The sequence below is a fragment of the Ursus maritimus genome, unplaced genomic scaffold, assembly GCF_017311325.1.
Source record: "Ursus maritimus isolate PB19 unplaced genomic scaffold, ASM1731132v1 scaffold_6, whole genome shotgun sequence".
Classification (NCBI taxonomy): domain Eukaryota; kingdom Metazoa; phylum Chordata; class Mammalia; order Carnivora; family Ursidae; genus Ursus; species Ursus maritimus.
In genome coordinates, this window is record NW_024426774.1 from 69,095,874 (window position 1) to 69,119,622 (window position 23,749).

General features: G+C 40.4%; 1 protein-coding gene across 1 annotated transcript in view; it reads right to left on the reverse strand.

The window, feature by feature from the left end:
- Positions 1-19,421, reverse strand: part of PPP1R21 (protein phosphatase 1 regulatory subunit 21) — a 61,062-nt gene extending 41,641 nt beyond the window's left edge. The window contains exons 1-7 of the mRNA XM_040623497.1: positions 19,299-19,421; positions 9,192-9,260; positions 6,120-6,266; positions 3,386-3,487; positions 2,089-2,253; positions 1,845-1,903; positions 755-849 (exon numbers count right to left, since the gene is read on the reverse strand). Of these exons, the coding sequence (XP_040479431.1) occupies positions 755-849; positions 1,845-1,903; positions 2,089-2,253; positions 3,386-3,487; positions 6,120-6,266; positions 9,192-9,260; positions 19,299-19,355 (694 nt within the window). The 5' untranslated portion in view covers positions 19,356-19,421. The remainder of the gene's footprint in view (positions 1-754; positions 850-1,844; positions 1,904-2,088; positions 2,254-3,385; positions 3,488-6,119; positions 6,267-9,191; positions 9,261-19,298) is intronic.
- Positions 19,422-23,749: the final 4,328 nt, after the last annotated feature.

The window sequence follows — 23,749 nt, forward strand, 5'->3', positions numbered from 1 at the left end:
GGAACTTAGGCTTTGATAAAATAATGACATATGCTGATTTCACTGTCAGATCAAACTGTTTTTCTTTGGTGTCTTTTCTTTCCTCTTTTCTTAGGTCTTCCAGAAAAAAATTTAGGGGAAGTATAAAATGTTAATCATGTGGCTGTAAAAAAGGAAATCTGTACTTGTTTGAAGATAAACTTCAAAATTCCAAGCAATTAAATAAAGCATATTCTTTATTTTCAAGGTTCTGATTTAATTTTTCTCTAAATATTACAAAATTGGCACCTATTATACATGTAAGGTGATTTTTTTTTTTAAGTTCTTTTCCTCACTCTTGGCTATGTAAATTACCAGACCATTCTCAGGATGAATAGGAAGGAGGACTTACCCAAGTCAACTCCCTATCAGTGGAGATCACCAAAGGTACAGGAGATACCAGGCTGAGAAGATCCATCTCCCACCGCCCTTCCCCCACTTTCCCAACATGAACAGCTTTTCTTATACAAATTTTCAAGTACTTTATGTGCAGGTTGGTTTTTAACCTAGAGATATGCTCCATACATGCAATAAAGAGCTTTTTCCAAGAAGGCTGACTGTCAGCCTCCCTATGATATATGAGGGCCACAGCTAATCAAAAAAACAAAAAGAAAGCAACCCTCTGTTGGGCCAATGAAATTCTTTGCCAAATAAATTAAAAACTTTTTTAATTAGTTCGTTACCAGAGAGAGAGGTTCAAAGTTGCAAATAATGGAAAACTGTACATAATACCTACTTGTATCATTAAAAGGTACTTTTTCTGTGATGATTGATAAGGATTCCTCTAATCTACCTGACAAATCTTCATGAAGATTCTTTAACTGTAATTGACTGAAAGAAAAAAAAAAAACCACATGATCACCAGTCAGACAGTGGATCCTCACTTCCTTGTTACCACAACAGCTGGTATCAAGCTTTCAGAGACTTGTGCCTGACATCAGGACACTCTAGGTGGTAGATACTTATTAAACGATGAAGATAAGAAAAATACTAATCCTCAATTCTGAAGCCCCGGAGACTCCTGTTCAATGATGTTAAGACTGTCAGACTTTGTCACAGTCCCAGTATCTAATACAATCTTGTCAGTTTACTTCCCCAAGTGCAAAGTAATCTTAAAGCCATTTCAAAATCACAAATTTTATCTTTCTTATGTGCCAACATAAATGTTTGTTCAAGTATTACAGTAAAGTTCTTTTTTAAGTATTGTATCAGATATTCCCCCCCTTGGGCTCAAAATCTGATAATTTTTCTGTTTTTGATTCAATTATGAGCGTAGGTATACACCTAAACCATGCATGTAATTCTACCAATGCAACTAAACTGAAGAAATTCACGTGACTGATTCTATTGAAACCTAAAGTACTACGTCATTTATCAACTAAAGGCTGGACTATGCGTTTACCACCCATCAATTCATCATATTTGAATTTTAAGATTTAGGTATCTCCAAATTAGATCCTGTAGCCTCTGTTTTAATCAAAATGTATCACTAAAAGGCACAGTGAAAAGGAGTCAGTTTTCCTGCCTGGAACTCTCAGAAAGCTCTCTCTTCAGTGTAGCCTGAAACAGAACACATTCAATCCTCAGGACAGGAGCCCCAGAACGCCATCTGCCATGGCCACAAACATCTGCAGGCTGAGAATTAATGCACAAGCCAGCTGACCAAGAGTGTGTCAGGCCTTAGGGATAACAGAACTGAGGGACCCTGGAGATGGCCTGCTCCCAGCTCACTTCAAATGTGAGATTAAGAGAGAGGAGCTGCTAAACCAGAACTCAGGTCTTTAATATTTACTTCAGGACCCCTTGGAATTCATGTTTCCACATACCATTCTTCTGTTCGAAGCCGACATTCCTTGGCCTCCTTTTCTAGAGTCTGAGATTTTACCTGAATTTTAGAAGAAAAAGAAAAGCAGATGGCTCAGGCTACAGATGAGGGCACACTTAGGATACACACTTGGGAGGTAACAAGCCACCCCTTGAATGACTGACTGTGAATTCCGTAAAGCACACAGAAGATTCACAAGAACCCTGTCTATCTCTTAACGTGCTCTCCCCAACAGTGGGGCTTACTTCTAGTTTGGCCTTGTCATTCTGCAGTTTCTCGATAGTTTCCATGTACTTCCGTGTCAGGCCATCGACCACGGCTTGGTGCTGGGCCGCCTCCATCTCCAGGGTGGCCAGCCGACTCCTCAGCTCTGCTTCCACGTGCTTGTGCTGCTCGTCAGCTTCAAAAAACTGAAAAGAAAAGATCATCTTCTCTTCTCACAATATCCAAATATATACAAATGGAGAGAAAAGCAACAGCAGTGACTATTCATTGAGCAATTTCCACATGGTTCCATACACTCACTACGCAACACCCACACAGGTATGATATCACAGAATCCTCACAGTATGTCAGAGGTAGTGCTATTGTTATCCCTCCTTTCCACATGGGGAAACCAAAGCTTCAACTTGCCTGAAGTAGAAATGAGATCTGAACACAGGAGATCGATACTGAAGCCTACACCTCCTTCCTCTCAGGCTCAAAGATTTCTTCCAAACAACTTCTGGCACACAGAGACTTCAACTGACCAGGGTATAACTTTTCTGTTACGCTAACTTCCACAATTAAGTAATCAAAATTCAAACAGAGGTTATCCCTAAAACAGGTAAAGCTCTTTTCCTAAATAAGAATCCAGCACTAATTAAGAATAATGAATACTTAGCACAAAATGCACTGAGGTCAAAAGCTCATTTTTCTTATATTTGCAAAATGTTAAACTGAGAATTAATGCATATTTATTTTCCACCATTTGACTATGCTCACCATTTCACAAAAAGTTCAGGAGGCATGGTCGGAGACATTACACTACGACTCTTAAATATGCTGGATGTTGGGAGGTAAACACTAATTATTCAACATTTCATAAATATTTGAGCTCCCGCCATGAATAAGACCCTGTCCAGGGGGAAGGCATACAAACCGACATGGTGTGTACCGGAATAGACCTTATAGAATAACAGGTGAACAAATACCAACCAACTAAACAGTAATAATTTAAAAACCAAACACTACTTACTGATAAGCCCCCATCTAAACGATCCATCTAATCATTTTCTAGATAAAATGAACAGTGCCTAGTATATTTCTGTACTGTTAAATTACAAAGTTACTCTGCCGTCCTCTAAACAAATGCATATTTCAAAACACACATGCAGATTAAGATATGAATGAGATTTAAGAAATGAATCAATGACAGTGACATATACACCTAACAACCACAGGAAACATTAAAACACATACACAAAACACTCTATCCTGCATTGGTTTTTCCACATTCCACACGACCCATTTTTAATTTATGGGAAAAACAGATTTTCTCACTTGTATATGCAACCGTTCATTCTCTTCTATCTTCTTTTGCAGATCTTCATCAAAGACACTCTTCTGCTCTTGACTCAACTGAGAAGAAGATTCTCCACTTTTCTGATGGAAAGAATAAGTTAGGTCCACATAACTTTCATCCTTTAGAGAAACATCCTAAGGTACACAGATTCTCTATCACCTTAGGAGCTTGTCTCTTCTACGTGTGCACCATTCTCAAACAATCCTGCAAAAGGTGTACAATCCATCATTTAACTTTTCCTATCTGACACAAGTAGGAACTGCAAATATAGGAATGGGCAGGAAAGCTTAAAAAAGAGAGAGAGAATAAAGAACAGGTACGGCTCACTATTCTTTGCAGATGAATTCAGGAATAGTTCTACTGGAAGACACAGCAGGTCCAGAAAGCTAGCCATGAAAATATGCTAAAATATATCATTTCAATCAGAGAGGGAGACAAACCATAAGAGACTCGTACTCATAGGGAACAAACTGAGGGTTGCTGGAGGGGACTGGCGGGCTGGGGTAACTGGGTGATGGACATTAAGGAGAGCACATGATATAAAGAGCACTGGGTATTACATAAGACTGATGAACCACTGACCTCCACCTCTGAAACTAATAATGCATTATATGTTAATCAATTGAATTTAAATTTAGAAAAATAAAAAACATATATCATTTTAAGTTGATCTTTTGGTTTGGGCAATCAGCTTTAGCAATTCCATGAGTCTGAGTTGTTAAACTCCTTTAAGAAAATGTAACAAATTAATTAGAATTCACAACGATAAGTTCATACACAAGTTTACGTAAATTTCTAATTTAAAAATATATATATAACCATATAAAATAAAGCTACCATGAATGAACAGAAGGAAAAAGCTCAAAAATCATGAGAAATACCTTCCTTTTCCTTTTTTTACCAATATTAACTTTTTCTACATAGAAGAATAGCACTATTTAAGAGAGCCAAAAATGAACATTTGTTTTCATGGAATACAAGAGCTGAGACTATTCCACGGATGGCCTAACAATGAAACTGTGTTTGGACATCAGTCACCACCCTTCTCTGCCTTTCCTGTGCCCTCACTCCTCACTTAAAATGAAGTTACTTACTGATCCAATGTGAACCAATGATTAGAAAGCCCTTTGAAAATGCAGCAGCTATATTAAAAACAAAACAAAACAGGGGCACCAGGGTGGCTCAGTCAGTTAAGTGGCCAACTCTTGATTTCGGTTCAGGTCATGATCTCAGATCATGAGATCGAGCCCCACGTAGGGCACCGTGCTCAGCACAGAGTCTGCTTGAGATTCTCTCTCTCCCTCTCCCTCTCCCTTTGCCCCTCCCTCCCGCTTGTGCGTGTGCTCTCTCTCAAATAAATAAAATCTTAAAAAAAAAAAAAAAACGCTAAATAGAAACTAAACAAAACATTAAACCTCCATCATATTTGGGACACAAGAGCTGCACGAGGAAGACAGCCAAATGACATATTCTGGGCATTCTGGGTCATTAGCGCTTCCAAATTTGGAAACTTTAATTAACATTAACTCAGAAGTGTTACACCCAAGCCTCTATGAAAACAGCACTGGGGGGAGGATCTCACTAACCTGGGGAGCACATTTGAAGCACGTACGGCTGGCTATTCCTTCCCCAAAGGTCTCCCAGAATTTCCAGAGCATGTGTATTTTGACAAAATTCCCCAAGTGATTCTAATACATACCTGTTTTTGCCCTCTCTATTCCCCATGTATTTGAAAATTACCACTCTAGAGAACTCTTTTATGTGGGGGACACGTATATGGAAAGGTACTAACATAGAATTATGTTGATTGCCCATAATATGGCAAATACAGTCCTACGCACCTTTACAGGATCCCATTTAATACTCAACAGACTGAGAGTATTATCCTCATGTTGCTGATGAAGAAACTGAGGTTGCAAAGCTAAAATGGCAGACAAAGAATTCAAGCCTGGGCTTAACCCCAAAGCCCGTGCTCTTCCCTCCATACCGTGCTGCTTCAGAGTTACTGTGTGCCTTCTTCTTCCCTCCTCCCCTTCTACTTTTACTGCCTCAATCCACACATTTGCCAGGTGCTGCTCTCTATACACATGAGATTTAAAGATTCAATCACTAGCCCCTACCCTTAAAAAAATGCAACTTCTTAATCACGGAATGTTCGAAAGTACCAGACCATCCATCTTATGGAATGAGAATCATGTCTCACTATATTAACCATAATGGAAAAAGTTTATTTTTACATGACCAGACAAGAATACTAAATCAGCCTCATAAAAATAAACACTAAGAAATATTTGCAGCAAATTTGCAAACCTAAGGAATAAGTATTTCAATTGCTACTTTCACATGACTTGTTATACACTTCCACACTGTTTCTCTATTTGCCCTACCTTGAGTTAATGGCATCTTAGTGTAACTCAGAGATATCAGTAATTTTGACCAGTATGAGTTACTCCTTTCACTTTTCTCAGACACTAAATCTAATATGCACATGTTTGCTTCTAACAAATTATTCAAAACTTACTTTTGCATAAAAATGCCTCTAATATTACCACATAGATTAATTGTAAGTGTCTGTTTCCTTGACCCCATATCCAAGCATAATAATGGAACATTAGGGAATTTGGAGGGGAGGTGTTCTGTTAAAACCAGATGGCCTGTAGATGTCTGTACCTAGGAGACAAGGTCTCACTAACTTGCTTTTATTTGACCTACCTTGTTTTTCTTGCCTCGGGGTTCACTTAGAGCCAATTCATCTTGAAGTAGTTCTACCCTCTTGGCAAGCTGCAGATTTCGAAATGTCAAACTGTCCATTTCCTGCTGTAGTTTTCTCAGTGATTGATCCTTCATTTTCAGTTGTTCCTACATCATAGTGAAAACAGACCATTCCTTATAATTTAGCCTTAAGGTTTCAAATAATGAAATTATTTTTGTTTCACTAAAATATGATCAAACCTCTTGGGAATTCACACTGCATGTTGATCATGCCAGTTCCCATGTTTTCAGCTCTGTTTTGTGACAAAACCATTTTTTTGGGGCAAACAGGTAAATTTAAAAAAGTATATCTACTGAAGTAACAGACATTCATCAACTTAAAGTAAAATATCTACAACTCTGTATTATTCCATAATGTTGTTATATGGGTGTCTGGCAGTGAGGAGGCACAATGCCTGAGGCTACAATTTTATAAACTTGAATTGTGAAAGAGAACCTCCTACTCACTGATGATGCCCTTCAGTAAGAATGGGAAGCAATTTATTGGGATTCATTTTTTTCAATAAATCCTCCCTGAATTTAAGTCAGTCAAAATGAAGTCCTTCCACTATACTTAATTTTACTTTAAAGTATTCTGATTTGTCAAAGATAAAAATCAATATTATCCTAACACGAGAATATTTTTAGATGCTGCATCAATTCACCTTAAAGTTTTAAGTAAAAATAGAAACAAAATCTAAAATCTACACAATGTATCTTCTACTGCCCATTTTGTACCGTTTACACCACAATGAGGTAAGAAAGCGGAAAACTAGAGAAATATTTAATTTAGCTCTATTTTTAAAAAAATATTATTCTCAGGGGCGCCTGGGTAGCGCGGTCATTAAGCGTCTGCCTTCGACTCAGGGCGTGATCCCGGCGTTATGGGATCGAGCCCCACATCAGGCTCCTCCGCTGGAAGCCTGCTTCTTCCTCTCCTACTCCCCCTGCTTGTGTTCCCTCTCTCGCTGGCTGTCTCTGTCAAATAAATAAATAAAATCTTTAAAAAAATATATTATTCTCACTATATTTTACTACGATATTGTGACAACTTTGTGTTCACTGGTAATCAAACACAGATGACCATATCCCACTGTATATTTAAAGAACTGTAGTTACATTACTTTCACTGAAAAACCACTGCAAAGCTAAGACGAGGTCAAGCTTTAATGACAAAGTGATAGAAGTATATTGAAACAGCAACCTAGAAACCAAAGGCTGGTGTCTGCCAGCTACTGACATTATCTGCATGTTGAGAGCAGCCAGAAGGATAGAATAATGTTTCCATTAAGTAGAGAAACATTTTTCTTTTCTATTGTTTTTTAGTAAGCCCTTAATTTTTGCTTGGAGCTTAATGGCAAATATAGACCCAGCCCATATCCAAATTATCCTGTATTTCAAGTTAAAGAAATCCAAATCAATGAATGCTTACTATCTCCAACAACTCACTGAAGAGGCAAACCCAATCTATGTGCCTGCCGTAACAGAAGACATCCCAACCTTCCCATTGAGCAAACCAGCAAATTGCCATTCTTACTTGAACTGTAATGACCACCACAATGAATAGTAAAGCAAAGAGTAATTTCTTTACATCCTCAGAATTCATCACCAACTGACTAATGCTCCTACTCCATTAACCAGTCATTGATTTCAGAAGACAGCTATCTCAACCTCTCTGCAAACTCTAGTTTCTGCAATGGGGACCATGATAATGTTATCTGCCCTCACAGACTTGTGTGAAGATTAACTGACAGAGTGGATGTAATGTGCTTGGCACAATGCCTGACACACAGTGAGAACTGAATAAACAGAACCTGCCGTCACCATCACCAATGTTACCACCATTGCCACCACCACAGAGTTAATCAAACACAACCACAACCAGCATGTGACGCTGTCACACACCCAGAGTGGGCTACTAAGACACACTAAGAAATACCTTTCCCAGTCATAGGTTTTAAACACAGTTAAGAGATAATGATTATTTCTTCAATGATTAAGGCAATAATAACTTGACTAACAAATCCTGGCTACAAAAAAAGCTTATTTTTAATAATCTTGGCTTGGGCTCAGAGAGCTTTGCAAGTATGGGTACAGTGATCTGAGCCGCCTCAGCCAAGTCTGTGCAACAGCACCTGAGTGGGGGACATTCTCAAGACAGAGTTCTCTATGGTAGGGCCCAACACTGGCTAGGTAAAAGGACATATTTCTGGGCTACCTGAGTGGAATCACCCTGGATAGGTCACTGGTTAGGAGCTATTTCAGAAAGAGATAAGAGTAAAGGGAATAGTAATCCCTTTTGTCTCAACAGGGCGCAAGGGAGAAGGTGAAGAATGACAAAGACAGTATATTTAATGGAAACAGGCCAAGAAGAAATCTATATCCTAGAGTTAATTTAATTTATCCAATTAAAAAGATCACTAAGCAAAAAAAAAAAAAAAAATTTATGACATGCCTACCAGAATGAGGTAGAAACAAATTTCCTCATCTCCTATTGTATTTCTCCCCTCAGTAAAGATGCTGATGATAAAAATGTATCACTCAAACAGAGTAGCCTGATTTACACAGGTTATTACTATTAAGTAGCTCAACCCAAAAGCAAGATTAATAGACTAAATGATTCACACTTTCAAATCCATTCATTACGGGACAACCATCTGCTGAATGCTGGGCATATAAATATGAATATGACATAGGCCCCTTCAGAGTGCTGTCTAGTGATGAAGAGAGACAAGAAGCTCCATTAATCCCGATGAATTTAGCTAAAGAGAGGCTATGACGTCTAAGAAAAACGCAGGAGATAAAAATCAAATAGTTCTTTTTTTAGTTTTTAGCTAAAGAAATCAAAGTGCATCACATTCATACCTAAGCAAGTAAGAAAATTAAAAACAAAAAAACTATATTACCTTCACCTATCCCTAGTGAATCAGTGTCATAGTTGGGACTTTAACACAGAAAACCAGCTGAATTCCTTGCTTTGAGTATCACCAAACACTAACTTAACCCTCACAATACACATAACCTGTTTCATACCTTTAAAGCAGCAGAATTCGCCTGTTCATCCACAACACCTTTTTTCAGGACCTGATTCTGAGCCCGAAGCTGAAAACAGTACAAAGCAATAGTTAATTTTTAATATAAAGCAATCACTTGTAGCAAGGAAATCACTTACCATTACTTCATAGGAATGATTACACTGAGTAACCATCTTCTCACATATATAAAAGGATAAAAATATTAGCATGGAAGAGAATAGTAGATACCACCATTCTGCCATTTTTCAGATTAGCACAGAGGCTGAGCTGCCCAATGACATAATGCTAATCAGTGACAGAATCAACACCAAAATCCAGGTCTCTTGACTTCCAACCAGGACATGGTTCTTTCTGTAAAACCAAGTCTCTTCCTTATATAAAAACTAATACAATAAACTAATACTAAATACTAATACAATAAACTAATAAAAACTAATATAATAAATAATAGGGTACCGTGTATGCCATTTTCCTTGAAACCCTGGCACACATTCATTTGTAAAATACATAGAATCAGACTAATTACAAAATAAGAACTCTACAGAGAATCAAAGTGTAGGACATTAAACATACCTAGCAGGACATGGTGCCTAATATTAGTGACACAAATATCATCCCCCACAATAACCTCAGGATGGTAGACTTGCAATAAGACATCAGCTAAGGCAGTGTATGAAAGCAACAAAGAAGCAGACTCAATCCAGAAGCTGGTAGTAGCAGGTAACATTTGAAAACTCATCATATGCCAGGCACTGTCCTAAGTGCTTTCCATGTATTACCTCACTAATCTTCACAATCCTATGAAGTAGGTACTATAATTGTGTCCATTTTACAGATGAGCAAACTGAAGTACAGAGAAGTGAAGTGGCAATGCTGAGATTCAGACCCCAGCAGATTTGACTCCAGAGTCGTAACACCATTAGACAATATTGGCTACTATTGTCTAAAGCTACGTATAAGAGAGAAAAGTAAGCTGGAAAGCTTGGGGAAGTCTTTGAAGAGGCAGGACGTGGGCTTTTTTTTTTTTTTAATTGAGGTATAACTTTGTTTTAAATAAAGTATACACATCAAGAATTCTACAGCTAAATGAATTGTATGTATGTGTGTATATATACACAACCACCACTTGCAGGATTTCGAAAGATAAAATCCACTTCTGTAGGAAGAGGAAAGTTCTCAGCAAGGATAACACTGAGCATGTAAGTATAAATATACAAGTCCTATGTAGCCAAAGCAAAAGGTTTACAGACTCATATTCTGAGGGTTCAGTACAGAGACCATGAAAGACCAGGTTCTTCTCTGAGAAACTGAACAAATAGAATGATTTTATCTGTGAGCTTAAAAAAAATCTACTTCTAATTCTGCATAACTCAGATCTGTCTCCTGAGAACAGAAATGACCCTCCTCTGTGCCAAAAGAATAATATTTAAATACTAAACCTTAAACTGAGTATGTGGAATTCAATAGAAAATTTAGCTAAGAATCTAAGAAAAGCAGGAATACTGCAGGATATTCAATAGCTTGAGCAAAACACAGATTAAAAAATGAGTTTCTTCTATTTTTAGAAAGTTAAAGATAACAGCTCACTATCACAACAGAAAGAAGACCCAAATCTTGCTCTGCCATTTAGTAGACAATTTAAACTTGAAAAATTCACTTAACCATTCTGAGCCTCAGTTATACGGTCTATAAAATGGGTGAATACATCTAACCTATCTTCCTTCTTCTGACATTGTTGTGAGAACCAGATAAGAAACCTATGTCAAAGTACTTTCTAAATGTTAAAGGGCCCCCAAAATGGAAACAGAACTCTTATTACTACACTAGAATCAAAGGGATAATAGATAACATAACTTGCCTGGTGTAAGGCATCGCGCTAAAGGATATGGAGGAGAGAAAGAAGTAAAAGCAGTGGTTTGCCAAGAGCTTAAATTTAAAAGGGACGATACAAGATAACTAGCAGTACTTACTACTACTTAAATTCCCTGCAAGAAGTATTGCAAACTAAGGCCTGTGGGCCATATTGACCTGCTACCTAATTTAAAAAACAATTTTTTTAAAGGATTCATTTATTTGAAGGATGCCTTAAGCATCTGCCTTCAGCTCAGGTCATGATCCCAGGGTCCTAGGATCAAGCCCTGCATTGGGCTCCCTGCTCCAAGGGAAGCCTGCTTCTCCCTCTCCCTCTGTCTGCCACCCCCCCTTGCTTGTGTGTGTGCACTCTCTCTCTCTGTCAAATAAATACCTAAAATTAAAAAAAAAAAAAGATTCATTTATTTGAGAGTGAGTGAGTGGGGGGTGGGAGGAGCAAAGGGAGAGGGATAGAGAATCTCAAGCAAACTCCACGCTGAGCATGGAGCCTGACACAGGGCTCAATCTCACAACCCTGATGATCACAGCCTGAGCTGAGCAAAAACCAACAGTCAGTCGCCACCCAGGCGCCCCTACCTAATTTAAAGTTTTACTAGAACAGAACCACACTCATTTCTCTATTGTCTAGGGTTGCTTTTGACCTACAATGACAGAGACAAGTAGTTGCAAAGAAAATGTACGGCCCTATGCCTTATGTATTTACTAATAGTCTCTTTACAGAAAAAGTTGGGGCACTTCTGCTCTACAAGTTCAGAAAAAAGAAGTACCACTTTAATATTGATTTCCATCACATAGAATTTTCTTTTGCAGCAGGATCACCATACTCTTGGATAATGTGCTACCTAGGTAACAGAATTCAATAAATACTTTCAAATCCACAGAGCCAGAAGACAGCAATACAACTCTGGGCTTCAGGTTTCATTTCATGCCCCTGTCCTAACTTTGGCCTGTGATCTCCTACATCTCTCTTCTTTCTGGGGTATTTAGAAGATCCTAATGACTGCTTCAAGAACTACAGGTGGGGGCGCCTGGGTGGCACAGCAGTTAAGCGTCTGCCTTCGGCTCAGGGCGTGACCCCGGCGTTATGGGATCGAGCCCCACATCAGGCTCCTCCGCTATGAGCCTGCTTCTTCCTCTCCCACTCCCCCTGCTTGTGTTCCCTCTCTCGCTGGCTGTCTCTATCTCTGTCGAATAAATAAATAAAATCTTAAAAAAAAAAAAAAACTACAGGTGAAGCCTGAAATCTACTGAACTGATCGTTTTCTGTAGGACCAGAACCACGACAATTTAAAAAAAAGAACCTTAACTTTCATTTCTAAGACACACTTAAAAGCTACTTAAAGCAAACTGAACAGCCTACTTTGTTAAAAAGCAAAACAAAATTTTTTCTTAAAGATTTTATTTTTAAGTAATCTCTATGCCCAACACGGGGCTCAAACTCACAACCCTGAGATCAAGAGTCCCACAGTCCACCAACCGAGCCCACTAGGCATCCCACAAAACAAAACTCTTAAATTACTGCTGTATAGAATTCAATCTGATTACAACAAAAAATGATTTGGATATTCCTTTGGAAAATACTATTTGCTAAACTGATCAACAACAAAAACATGGTTTCAATAACACTGCTTCGCAGAAAATGCAGCTCCTTTAGAAATATTTAGCTAATATACTTATGAAGGTAGAAAAGGATGACAATCATAAGCTCAGCACACACCACTGCCATGTTAATTACACTTCCTGGCATGTGGCGTCTCCCTGCATTTCAGCATCACTATGGCCACACTAGTGCATTAGTGAACCAGCAGCTTGTCAAATGCTGATGCTGCTGTGATCAGTCTGGTCTTTTAGGATCCATCTTTCTCCTCACCAGCATTCACCACAGTGGGGAAGCAAATGCACACAGTTTTCTGTTTTAGAAATAGGTACAAGATCACCAGATGGTCACTAATGCCTCCGGGAGATACGTATGGAGGCTCCAATGCATGTGGGCCTAACTAAGAAACAACAGCCCTGAAGTCTTCATTAGGAAAAACTGTCCAGAAAATGATATCGCTCACTTGCAAGCAGCTGTGCACCAAGCTCTTCTATTCCATCCAGTAGAGGAAGAGTAGCTCTGCAGCCCAGCTCTGAAACCCTTAGTCCTTTTAAACCTCATTTTTCATGGTCTTGTAATCTTCTGATTCGCTTTACTTTACTTTGAAAGCACAGCCCTTATTTTGATCAACCAAATCCCAGCTGTTCTTCTAGGAGCTTACTTACTACCTCTGGTCCTACTTTGTCCATGTTTCCTAACCACTCCCTGTGGTCCGCAGGGAGCTTGCCCGTCTGTTTCTTTGGGACCTAACTAGTCAGAAGACATCTCTTATTAAACTGGTCAGCTTTAATTTTACTTTTTAAAGTAGTAAATTTTACATTTACTAATTTATGTTTGACTTCTGTACTCATCTCCCATCTCCCAATAAAACTGCAGCTCATGGTAGAGACTACAGCCTACTTCCTGTATGTCCTGCCTACAGTGAAAGATCAAAACCCTGGATAGAGAAGGCACTCAATAAATGTTTAGTTAACCAGTCAAATTAAATACTGTATATAAAAGGTGTTTGAAGATAATGCATCATACAGCTATAAAGCTTCATTACTCTAACAGTCCCTCTCTGACCTTTCCCCAAGGTTTGCTTCCTTCCTCAATGATAGGATAACTCCAGACACCACTCCCTGGTACTGCAGAGCCTACGGGTAGTTTATCCCCGTCCAGGGGGAGGTACAAGCAAGTAGGTAGAGAGAAAGACCAACTGGTATTTCCAGCACTTTGGAATACTGAAAATGGTGGAAGTGGAAGGAGTTTTAGGGATCATCCAGGCCAGGGACTCTGAAGCTGGGATCTGCAGATGACTTCAGTATTTTGAAGCTTCGAATCAGGGTTTGGGTGAGGCTTAGAAATGGGTTTAGGGTTATATATTGTACACATTACTTTGTAATGAAGAAAAGCTTATATGTTTAATAGTTTGTTTTATAGGGTTGTAAAACTTGTAAAATGTCAAAATGTCCATTGGAGGAAACAGTTATGTAAGAGTGGTTCTAACACAGAAGACTGTTGGGGATAAGATGAGAAAATGTGTCTATGTGATTCATCTCTCTTTTTCCACAAACTCTTCCAACAGTCCGTGATTGAAGGCAGTAAATCTCTAATCTTGGAACCATTATCCCATCATAGATTGTCAAAGCGGCAGGAGAGATCATAGTTGACTTACCACCACTCTCTGTCCCTAGAGCAATAGCTTTGTGATAAGCCTGACTGTTCCAGAACCAGAGTTACGTACAGCGGTCTGCAGAGTGGTCTTTAGCAATTTAGATTCAGGCCTTTTGAGGATTCTTGGTGTCCAGTAGGACCACATAGAGGAATACCTGTAGGCTCTGCAGTACCAGGTAGTAGTGGCTGGAGTTACTCTGTCAATGAGGCAGGAAACATCTTCTTCTCTCAGACCTGCCTCAGACAGAACCCTTTCTCTTGCTCCCATCCAGGGCAACTCCTTAGGACAACACCCTATCCACAGCCCCTGCAGTCTAGCTGCCTCACCAGTGACTGGATGACTAGATCAGTTGGATTAAAGAGGAAGAGTAGGACGGACACCCCCGGCTTTTCTAAGGCCTTACTATTCAAAGTGTGGTCTGCAGACACAGCATCAGCTGGGAGCAGCAGACTCTCAGGTCCCACCCCAGACCTACTGAACCAGAATCTGCAGTTCAACGAGGTCTTCAGGTGAGTCACAGAGACATTCTGTGTCTGTGATGAACTGACCTAGGGGCTAAGCTAGCACTTTCTAACAGGGTAGCCAAAAGCCACCTGTGCCTATTTAAATTCAAATTTAAATAAAATCTAACATTCGGTTCCCTAGTTGCTCTAGCCACACTGGAAGTGTTCAATAGTACCAAACAGTTAGTGGTTTGCTCTGCTGGACAGCATAGATACAGAACACTTTCATTCTCATGGAAAGTTCCATTGAATAGCACTGAACACAATGCTGTTTTCCAATCAAACTTTAGTAGTAAACTCTACACATGGCGGGGGGGAGGAAGGGGGGGCTGATACTAGATTTTAATTCAAACGATACTCATTTTTAATCCAGCTCCTGAGTCAATTTTTCTTACAGGAAGGGGCAATTAATCGGGTTCCACCAAGCTCTGCTATCTAGAAAGCAAAGACACCAAGTCAAAACTGACCCTTCACCAATATGAACAGCTATTTCCTAAGAGTGTAAATCTAAAAAGCTCCCAAAGGCAATCTCCTTCATCACTAAAAGAAGCATCGATTGCTAAGTAAACTGTTAAGAGAAATACTGGATGTCTGACTTTCCCACTTGTTTTTACTGCCTCAAAAAGAGCTTTGAAAAGATTAACTGAGAAAAAGCTATGCCATGAGCAACGGTTCTCAAACTTTTGGCGTGCATCCAAATCACTGCAGAGGTTTGTTACACACAGATTGCTGGGTTTGACCACCAGTTTCAGATTCAGTAGGTCCCAGGTGGGCCTGAGAACATATACTTCTAACTCGTTCCCAGATACAGATGATGCTGATCCAGGAGCCACACTTAGAGAACCACTGACCCAGACACCATGTAAGAACCGATCTACGGTGCAGTAACAGGGGTCCCGATTAGCTTTCCCTCACATCTCAAAGAAGTAGCTTGCATTGCTTACCAATTACCTTCATAAACCTCTGAAAACCAGCTGCATACACCTTTCCCCTCCCCTAAACTTTATTAAACCTGAAGTTTCAAAAGCCTCCAATGACCTCCTAATTGCCCAAACTACTAGGGTCTTAATCTCTACTTTTACTGGCCTGTCCATAACACTTTACATTTTAGCGGTATGTATGCCTCAGAAATTCTCATCTACTTTGGCCTCCCATGATCCATCTTTTATCGAACTAGACTTTCAGTCTCTTAAATGGGAGCTCCTCAGGCCATTTTTTTTTCCTTCTTGGGAGGAAAGAATATTATGACCACCGTTCTTAAGCAAGAAATGGGCTCCTTCCTGGAAAACAGGCTGAGATCTGCACTAAATCAGAACAAGGAGATTCTGCAAATGTCCTTCGTTTAGGGATCATGCTTGTTGCTCTTGATACGTAGCCTCCTTCTAATGTTTATGAGGAACTCTACTGTCTTTGTATACTAAATAAGGAAAAAGACCTAACTGGATTTCAACATCAGCCCACAGTTTCTGCACCAGGGAAGGTAACACAAAGCTAGAGTGCCCCTTCCACAGGCTCAGGGCTGAAGGTAGCATAGATGCTATCTAGAAATCGCTTGGCACTAGAATTGACAGAGAATAAAAAGCACATGAAATCTTTTCACCAATCTCTGTTCTCTTATGTTCTGAAATTTCCATCACATTGCAATTAAAAGGATGAAAAATGATCTAGCCCAATCTGAGATATAAATAACCTCAAGTCTGGCAGACCTCCTAGAGTCTCCTTAGCATCTCCTCCTTCCTTGACACCCTTCCCACAGGTGTTCCCCAAAGAGTCTACCTAAAGTGTTCCACCCTGATTAACTCTTGCAGTTCAAGTACTTGTCTTCACAGGAATTATTGCAAAAGCTCTGGCCTTTGTCCTGACTTTTAGCCAGTCCATCTCCACTAGAAATTTGCAGCAGTTACCCCAACAATACCTCAAGTTACTGTGTGAACAAGATAACTTTAATGTGCCTTGCAACCTTCAAATTCTATAATTGCATCTAACCTTTAATACACCCCTTTGCTCTAAACTGGCTCGCCTTCCCGTCAGTGGCATCCATCAGGGGCAGTCATGTCCCTTCATCTCAGAACTGCACGATAAACTCTTCGGTCTCCCTTCACTCACCACATCCCACAGAATGAATAAGACACAAGGAGGAGTGCCTCATACACTATATTCTTCATAAGTTTAGTGCTACAAAGTGCACACAAAATAGAGGTAACCAGGGGCGTCTGGGTGGCTCAGTGGGCTGAGCGACCGACACTTGGTTTCTGCTCAGGCTGTGATCTCGTGGTCGTGGGATCAAACAGCATGGGGCTCTGCACTCAGTGCAAGCCTGCTTCAGATTCTTGCTCCCTCCACCGGTGCACCTCCCAATTCATACACGCACTCTCTCTCTCTAAAATAAATAAATAAAATCTTTAAAAATAAATTTAAAAAAAAGATGTAAGTAAAAAGGTACTTTAACCCTAAGTCCTAAATCTAGGCCCTCCTCTCCATCTTAACAGTCACTAATTTGAATTAGTTCTGTATTACACTTCCCAAAACTATTCCAAAAGCCTACAGTCTGGTCTTCTTTTCACCAATCTTTCCCAATTTCAATCCATCCTCCACATAGTTACCAGTTCCCCTCCTAAATTAAAAACCTTTGACCTCTATTATTCAAAAAATAAAGTTCAAACTTATTTGACATCCACAACCCTTTATGATGATCAGGTCCAAATCAGCTCTCCAACCTTACTTCACCACTCTCTGCTGTGTACCTTAACGTGCTTTCATGACTGCAAACATGGACTGTTCCCTTCGCCTGGGATGCTACCAACCCCCCCTCTTCCCTATTTCCCAATCTGAGTAACTTCGACTCTCACCCTCCATCTCTTTTGTGTTCCCACAGAACTAACACTCGTCATACTGTATCATAATTATGTACAACGTCTGAACATTCTATTAAAGGATTCTCCTTAAACTGGAACTCTGCCTCACTCAACAGACCCTGGCAGACTGTTCACAGGAGGCACATAATATATGTCTGTTGAACGAAAAAGCATATATATCCAAAAAAATAAAATCTTCCAAAGTTTTTGATACTTTTGGAAGGCCATACAACTATTTCAGCAATGCAGTTACTGCTTAAAACATTTTTAGAACTCTCTTTTGCCATTTGGAATTGCCTTCTGAGATTGTTTATTCTCTGGAGAAGAAAATCAGTCCCCTTACTTTACAGTCATAAAACATTTTCACCCAAAACAGTAGAGCCAACTTTTGAGTATTGACATTCTCCACCCACTCTCCTTCATCATATGGATTTGTTCCAAACAACTTCTGACCCTTTCAAACAAGAAAATATACTCTTTCAAAGGCTGAAAACTTGCCATCCACTGACACTGTGCTACAGGCTCTTAAGACAATTCCAAATGTAAATGCAAGAAGTTTTGCCGATGGTAGCACCGCTGGAATAAGTATTGTATCTCAAAAGGCTCCCATCTGATGGTGAAAAAACGTAAGTGTGTATGTTTAGGCAAAGGTTTTATTTTTCAAACAATAGTTCATTTTACCTTGCTGAATATGTGTTAAGTGAAACCCTAAGGAAAAAATGTGCATCCGTTTCTCCAAATTGTCAAAAGGGGGCTAAGTCTTCCCAATGCTCCCATGATGCCAGATCATTGAAAACTAAGCTTAATGGCTGTTGAATCAACTTCCGAGGATGTGGGATTCTTTTATAACTTCATTAGAATATTCTTAAGGCAGCAACACCTTAGAAGCAGCACCGCCCTTTTCCAAGGAAAGGGTTCCATCATTTAAAGACGGATGCCATAAATATGACAAAGGGGCAGGTTCCTATTTGCTTAATTCAACATGTATTGAGCACCTGGGTGTTCTGCCCCACTCCAGGTGACCGAGGGAAAAGACAGAAAAAAGGACACAGCCCTAGCACTCAAGCTTTCAAAATCATCTCCAGACAACATCTTGCCAACGCACTAAATACATTCGTAACCACCCATCCCCAGTGAAACAGTTTACACGAATGGCTCTCTCTACCCTCCCGAACTGACTGCCTGGGGACACATAAATATCTTTATCCTCATCTCATTCCTGTAAGAAGGAAGAAAGCTTGGTCTTTCCCATCACTGGTCTAGGAAAATTGAGGAAGCAGCAGTGGAGGGGTTGGTCCTTACCCTTCCCTTCCCTTCCCGACCAGCACCAGAGGCAGAAGCTAGGATTCGGACACCCCAGTTCCAAGCCCGCTAGTTTAGTGAGAAGGAGGAATCAAACTCCTGCTCCTTCCCGCAGAACCGCACAGGGACCCAGACACGGCCCGGCCCCATCTCCTGGGAGTTGCAGGTGGAGGCATGGTAATGGTGGACAGAGAAGGCAGAGAGGAGGGGCACGCGAGCGTGCCCCCTTCGCCGTTCCCCTCCGTCCCGACGAGTAGCTGCCAAGGCAACCCGAGGCCGCAGGGCCGGGGACCCCCTACTCCCCGCCCACGATGGGTACCTTCGAGTACTCCTGAGCCAGCTTCTGGTACTTCCCCTGCAACTCTGCCGAGGCCATGGCCTCCCCCGCCCCGTCCGGGCCTGGCTGCCCAGGCCGCTCAGCCCCGCCCCCCGCCCCCAACCCCAGACACGCTCCACGGTTGGGCTCCGCCAGCGCCTGCCCGCTCGGCCACCGCCGCCGCGCCTCCTCCTCCACTTCCGGGTTCGCCCGGTGGGAGGAAGGCGGAGTGGGACCAGGGGCGGGGCGACTACCGGGGGCGGGGCAGCGTCTGGTCGCCACCGCCCCACCCTCCCGCGCCTGAGCACGTCCGTGCGCAGCCTCGCTGGAGCGCCAGGGCTCTGCCTCTGGGACCAGAGGCGCCATCTTGACGCATGGCCCAAGATGGCGACCTAGAATGGGGAAGGAGAGAATCAAGAAAGGAAGAGAATGATGAGAGCCCCCAGAATGGGCGGGGGGCCGGGAGGGGAGGAGAACCGAGGAGAGGGGCGGTGGTTGCAAAGAGCAGAGGACCGGAAGAAGAAATATTCTAAGCGCATCAAGAATTCTGGCGGATCTTCTCTCCCCCTCCCACTGCTGGTTCCCATGGCAACGTCTGGCGTTTGATGGTTATAGTTTTCAGAAGGTACACGGGGAGAAAGACCTTTATATTCCTCTATCTCGTTATCCGGATATGTTAGCACCAGACATGCCCTGCATTGCAAACTCTCAGACCTCCCCCAGATTTATAACGCTTGCTGCTGCCCCCTCCCCTACTCCAGACCATAGAAACCATTGTCTAATATTTTGACATGAAGTTTCTTTGTGTCGATTCTCTACCCACTCTATCCACACACCCCTGCCCCCATACGCATACCACATCAGAGCCTTTTTCAGTGGACTGAGTAAAAAGCCTTTAGGAAATTTCAGGAAATGCCTCCTACCACGCATGCAGATAGGGTGGATGATAACAAATAACTGGAGAATTGAAGCAAAAAATAGTCGGCCTGAGATATTTTATACCGCTTTTCTTGAATTAAAAGCTTCCCTCCATTCAACAAATATTTGTTGAGATTCTATTGTATATTCGCTATTGTTCTAGGTATTGCCTCTATTGCAACATTAAAATGTTCATTGATAGAGTAATGAATAAATAAAATTAGAGTATATGTTTGTCATAAATTACAACACAGCTGTTAAAACTAACGACCTAGATCTCCATGTCTGTATATATCTGTATGTATCAACAGGAAAAAATACGATGTTAGCAAATTGTAGTACACCGTAGGATGAAAAGATACATTTAAAAATAGGAAACATTTACATTGTTCATGAACACGTGAACATGTACGAAAAATAGAAAAACAAGAACTGGACAGATGCACATCAAATTCTGGAGGGTGGTCACCTCTAGTGGGAAAAAGAAAGGGAAATGAAACGGCAGAACAAAGGGCCATAAACTAATTTTTTAAAGCAAATATGACAGGATGTAAACATTACCTACCTACCAGGTACAGGGATCTTAGTTATACCGGCATTTTAGGATTCTTGAAACTTTCCATGATTAAAAAAACTGTGCCAGGGTGCCTGGGTGGCACAGCAGTTAAGCGTCTGCCTTTGGCTCAGGGCGTGATCCCGGCGTTATGGGATCGAGCCCCACATCAGGCTCCTCCGCTATGAGCCTGCTTCTTCCTCTCCCACTCCCCCTGACTGTGTTCCCTCTCTCTCTGGCTGTCTCTATCTCTGTCAATAAATAAATAAAATCTTAAAAAAAAAAACAAAACTGTGCCATCCTAGTTTCTTGTTTGGCTATGAGTAAGCCTTGGATTTTTTAGTGAAAAGCTAAGCCTGTATGTGTTTTTCAGTGATTGTAGTGTATAAGGGGACTACGAACTTTAAAAAATGTTGTTTACATTTTTTAAATTTGCTAATAGCCAAGCCCTACTGTCCAGCAAACTTTCAGAACAATCCTTTTAAATTATTATTATTAGTTTTCCATGACACCACCAAGCGGCAGAATTAAATATTGTTAAGTGCATTTTTCTGGTTTGTAACGTAATGGAATTTTCAATCATTTAAAAATAAAATGTCATTTCAGAAACAACATTCCAAAGAAAGAATGTGCAACTTTGGCTAGAGAACCTGTGTGAGTTCATTTTACTGAATTGGGAAATTTACTTTCCACTGCTTGGTCCAGTTATTCTGTCAGATGTACTGTTTTCAAATCCCAGTTAAGTCTGAATACATTAAAGATTCTCTCCCTCAACACCATTAAGTGAGTGAAAAGATACCATTAAGTGAGTGAAAAGGCAACACCATTAAGTGAGTGGAAGAAGATGCTTACAACATTTATATCCAACAGAGTTCTCTTAGTCTCTTATTCAAATATATAAAGAGCTCTTACAAATCAACAGAGAAAGGCAATCAAAAAGAAAAATACGCAAGAGGCTTCAACAGGCATTTCACAAAAGAAGATATACACACATCCATTAAACATATAAAAGGATGTTCAGTTTCATTAGCAATCAGGAGAAAGTGAAATTAAAATCACAGTGAGACACCATGCACATCCACACAAATAGCTAACGTTAAAAAGATTGAGAAGTGTTAGTGAGGATATGGAACAGGAGAAGATCTTAGAAAATGCTGGTAGGAATATAAACTGGAAAAATCATTTAAGAAAAGATTTTAGTATTATTTACTCACTTGAAAAAGTACATATTCATGATCTACCAATTCTACTCTTAGGTATACACTAAAAAAAAAAAAAAAAAAAAGACAGTGTGCATGTATTCACCAAGAATATTCATACCACTATTATTCATAAGAGCCAAAAAAAATCTATCAACAGAATAGATAAATGATTGTATATTCGTATTATGGAATACTAAACAGCAATTTAAAAAAAAACTGAACTATAGCTACAGCTAACTACTGGATGAATATCAAAATATAATCCAGAATGAAAGCCAGATCCGCCCCCCAAAAAATTATATTGTACAACTTCATTTACATAATGTTAAAAAATGGCAGAATTCAATTACAAGGTTCAGGGATGTATGCTGGGGTAATGTAACTAGAAAGAAAAATAAGGAAGTGATAACCACAAAAGTGAGAAATCTGACTCTAAGGGAGCATGACATGGACTTTGGGGGTGATGGCACGGTTGTTTCTGTGTTAACTTGGTGATAACTCCTCATCAGGTACATTTTTGTTTGTGTATTTTTTCTATGAGTGTTCCATTTCACAATAGCACATTTTTCTTTTTTAAATCTCAATTATCTCATACGCTTGCTAGCAATAGTTCCCAACCTGTAAAGATAACATACTTATGGGGGGTGTGTAAATGAAGGTTGCTTGGAATTACTGTAAATATGCAAGTGTTATGATGATCATTAAATTATTTAAAAACGTAATTGTTTTAGGATTTTTTTCAGTTGCAGGTGTGAGAAATCGAACTCAAACTAGCTTAGACCCAAAGGGGGAATTTACTAGAAAGGTATGTGAATAGCTCACAGAACAACAGGGAAAAGAGGAGCACAGGATCTCAAGTACAACTTAGACCAGGGATCTGTTTTTGCAACTCTCACACTCTCAACATGTACTCCTTCCCCATATTTTCCTTTACTTCTGTGAGCTACCAAAACCAAGTGGCCCACTGGTCCTAAGGCTCCCATCTCACAACTCTGCCTCCCAAGAGAAACTAGGCTGTTTAGTTCCAGTTTGAAAAATCCTAGGGAAGGTCTCTGACAGCTTGGGTGAGATGCCCATCCTTGGTTCCATCAGCTCTGACCTGAATTCTCAGTCACATAGGATGGACAGGTCAGCCGGGAAACCCCCTAGGCCCTGACCAAACCTAGACACTAGATCACTCTTTCCCCAAATGAAGACTTCTATGACAGATGCCACCAGGGTAAGCAAGGGACACATGACTACAGAGACCAGTAAGGGCCAGAAAGCAACACTGGGGACCCCTTGATGCTGATCCAAGGTCCCTTGCCCCACCCTCAAGGGCATAGTGTGCTCTCCGCACACCCAGAAGCCATCTTGGGAGGTGAGAGAGAGGGGCCAAAACTTAGAATAAATGAGTATTTCCTAAAAGGGGGGACTATTGTAAACCTAAATAAACAAACAAACAAACAAACTAAACAACAGTTTTGACTGAAGAGACTGGGAAATTACTAACTGATGAAATAGGCTTTCCCCTTCCAATGCAGAGGAGATTGTGAGAAGAACAGATCTGCCATAGAGAAAGGATAGGCTCCATTTTCTCTGCATATCTAAGCATACCATGAGTCAGTTATGGTCACATAGCATAAGCAAGAAAAAGTTTTGGTTTGTGCTATTCAAACTCCATCCTGAACAATAAAAGATCTGACTTAAAACAAGACTTGGGACTTCATTATACATCATGAAAGGATAATGATGGAGAACAAAGATGTTGGCCCTTAGTTCAATGTTGATGAATAAACAAT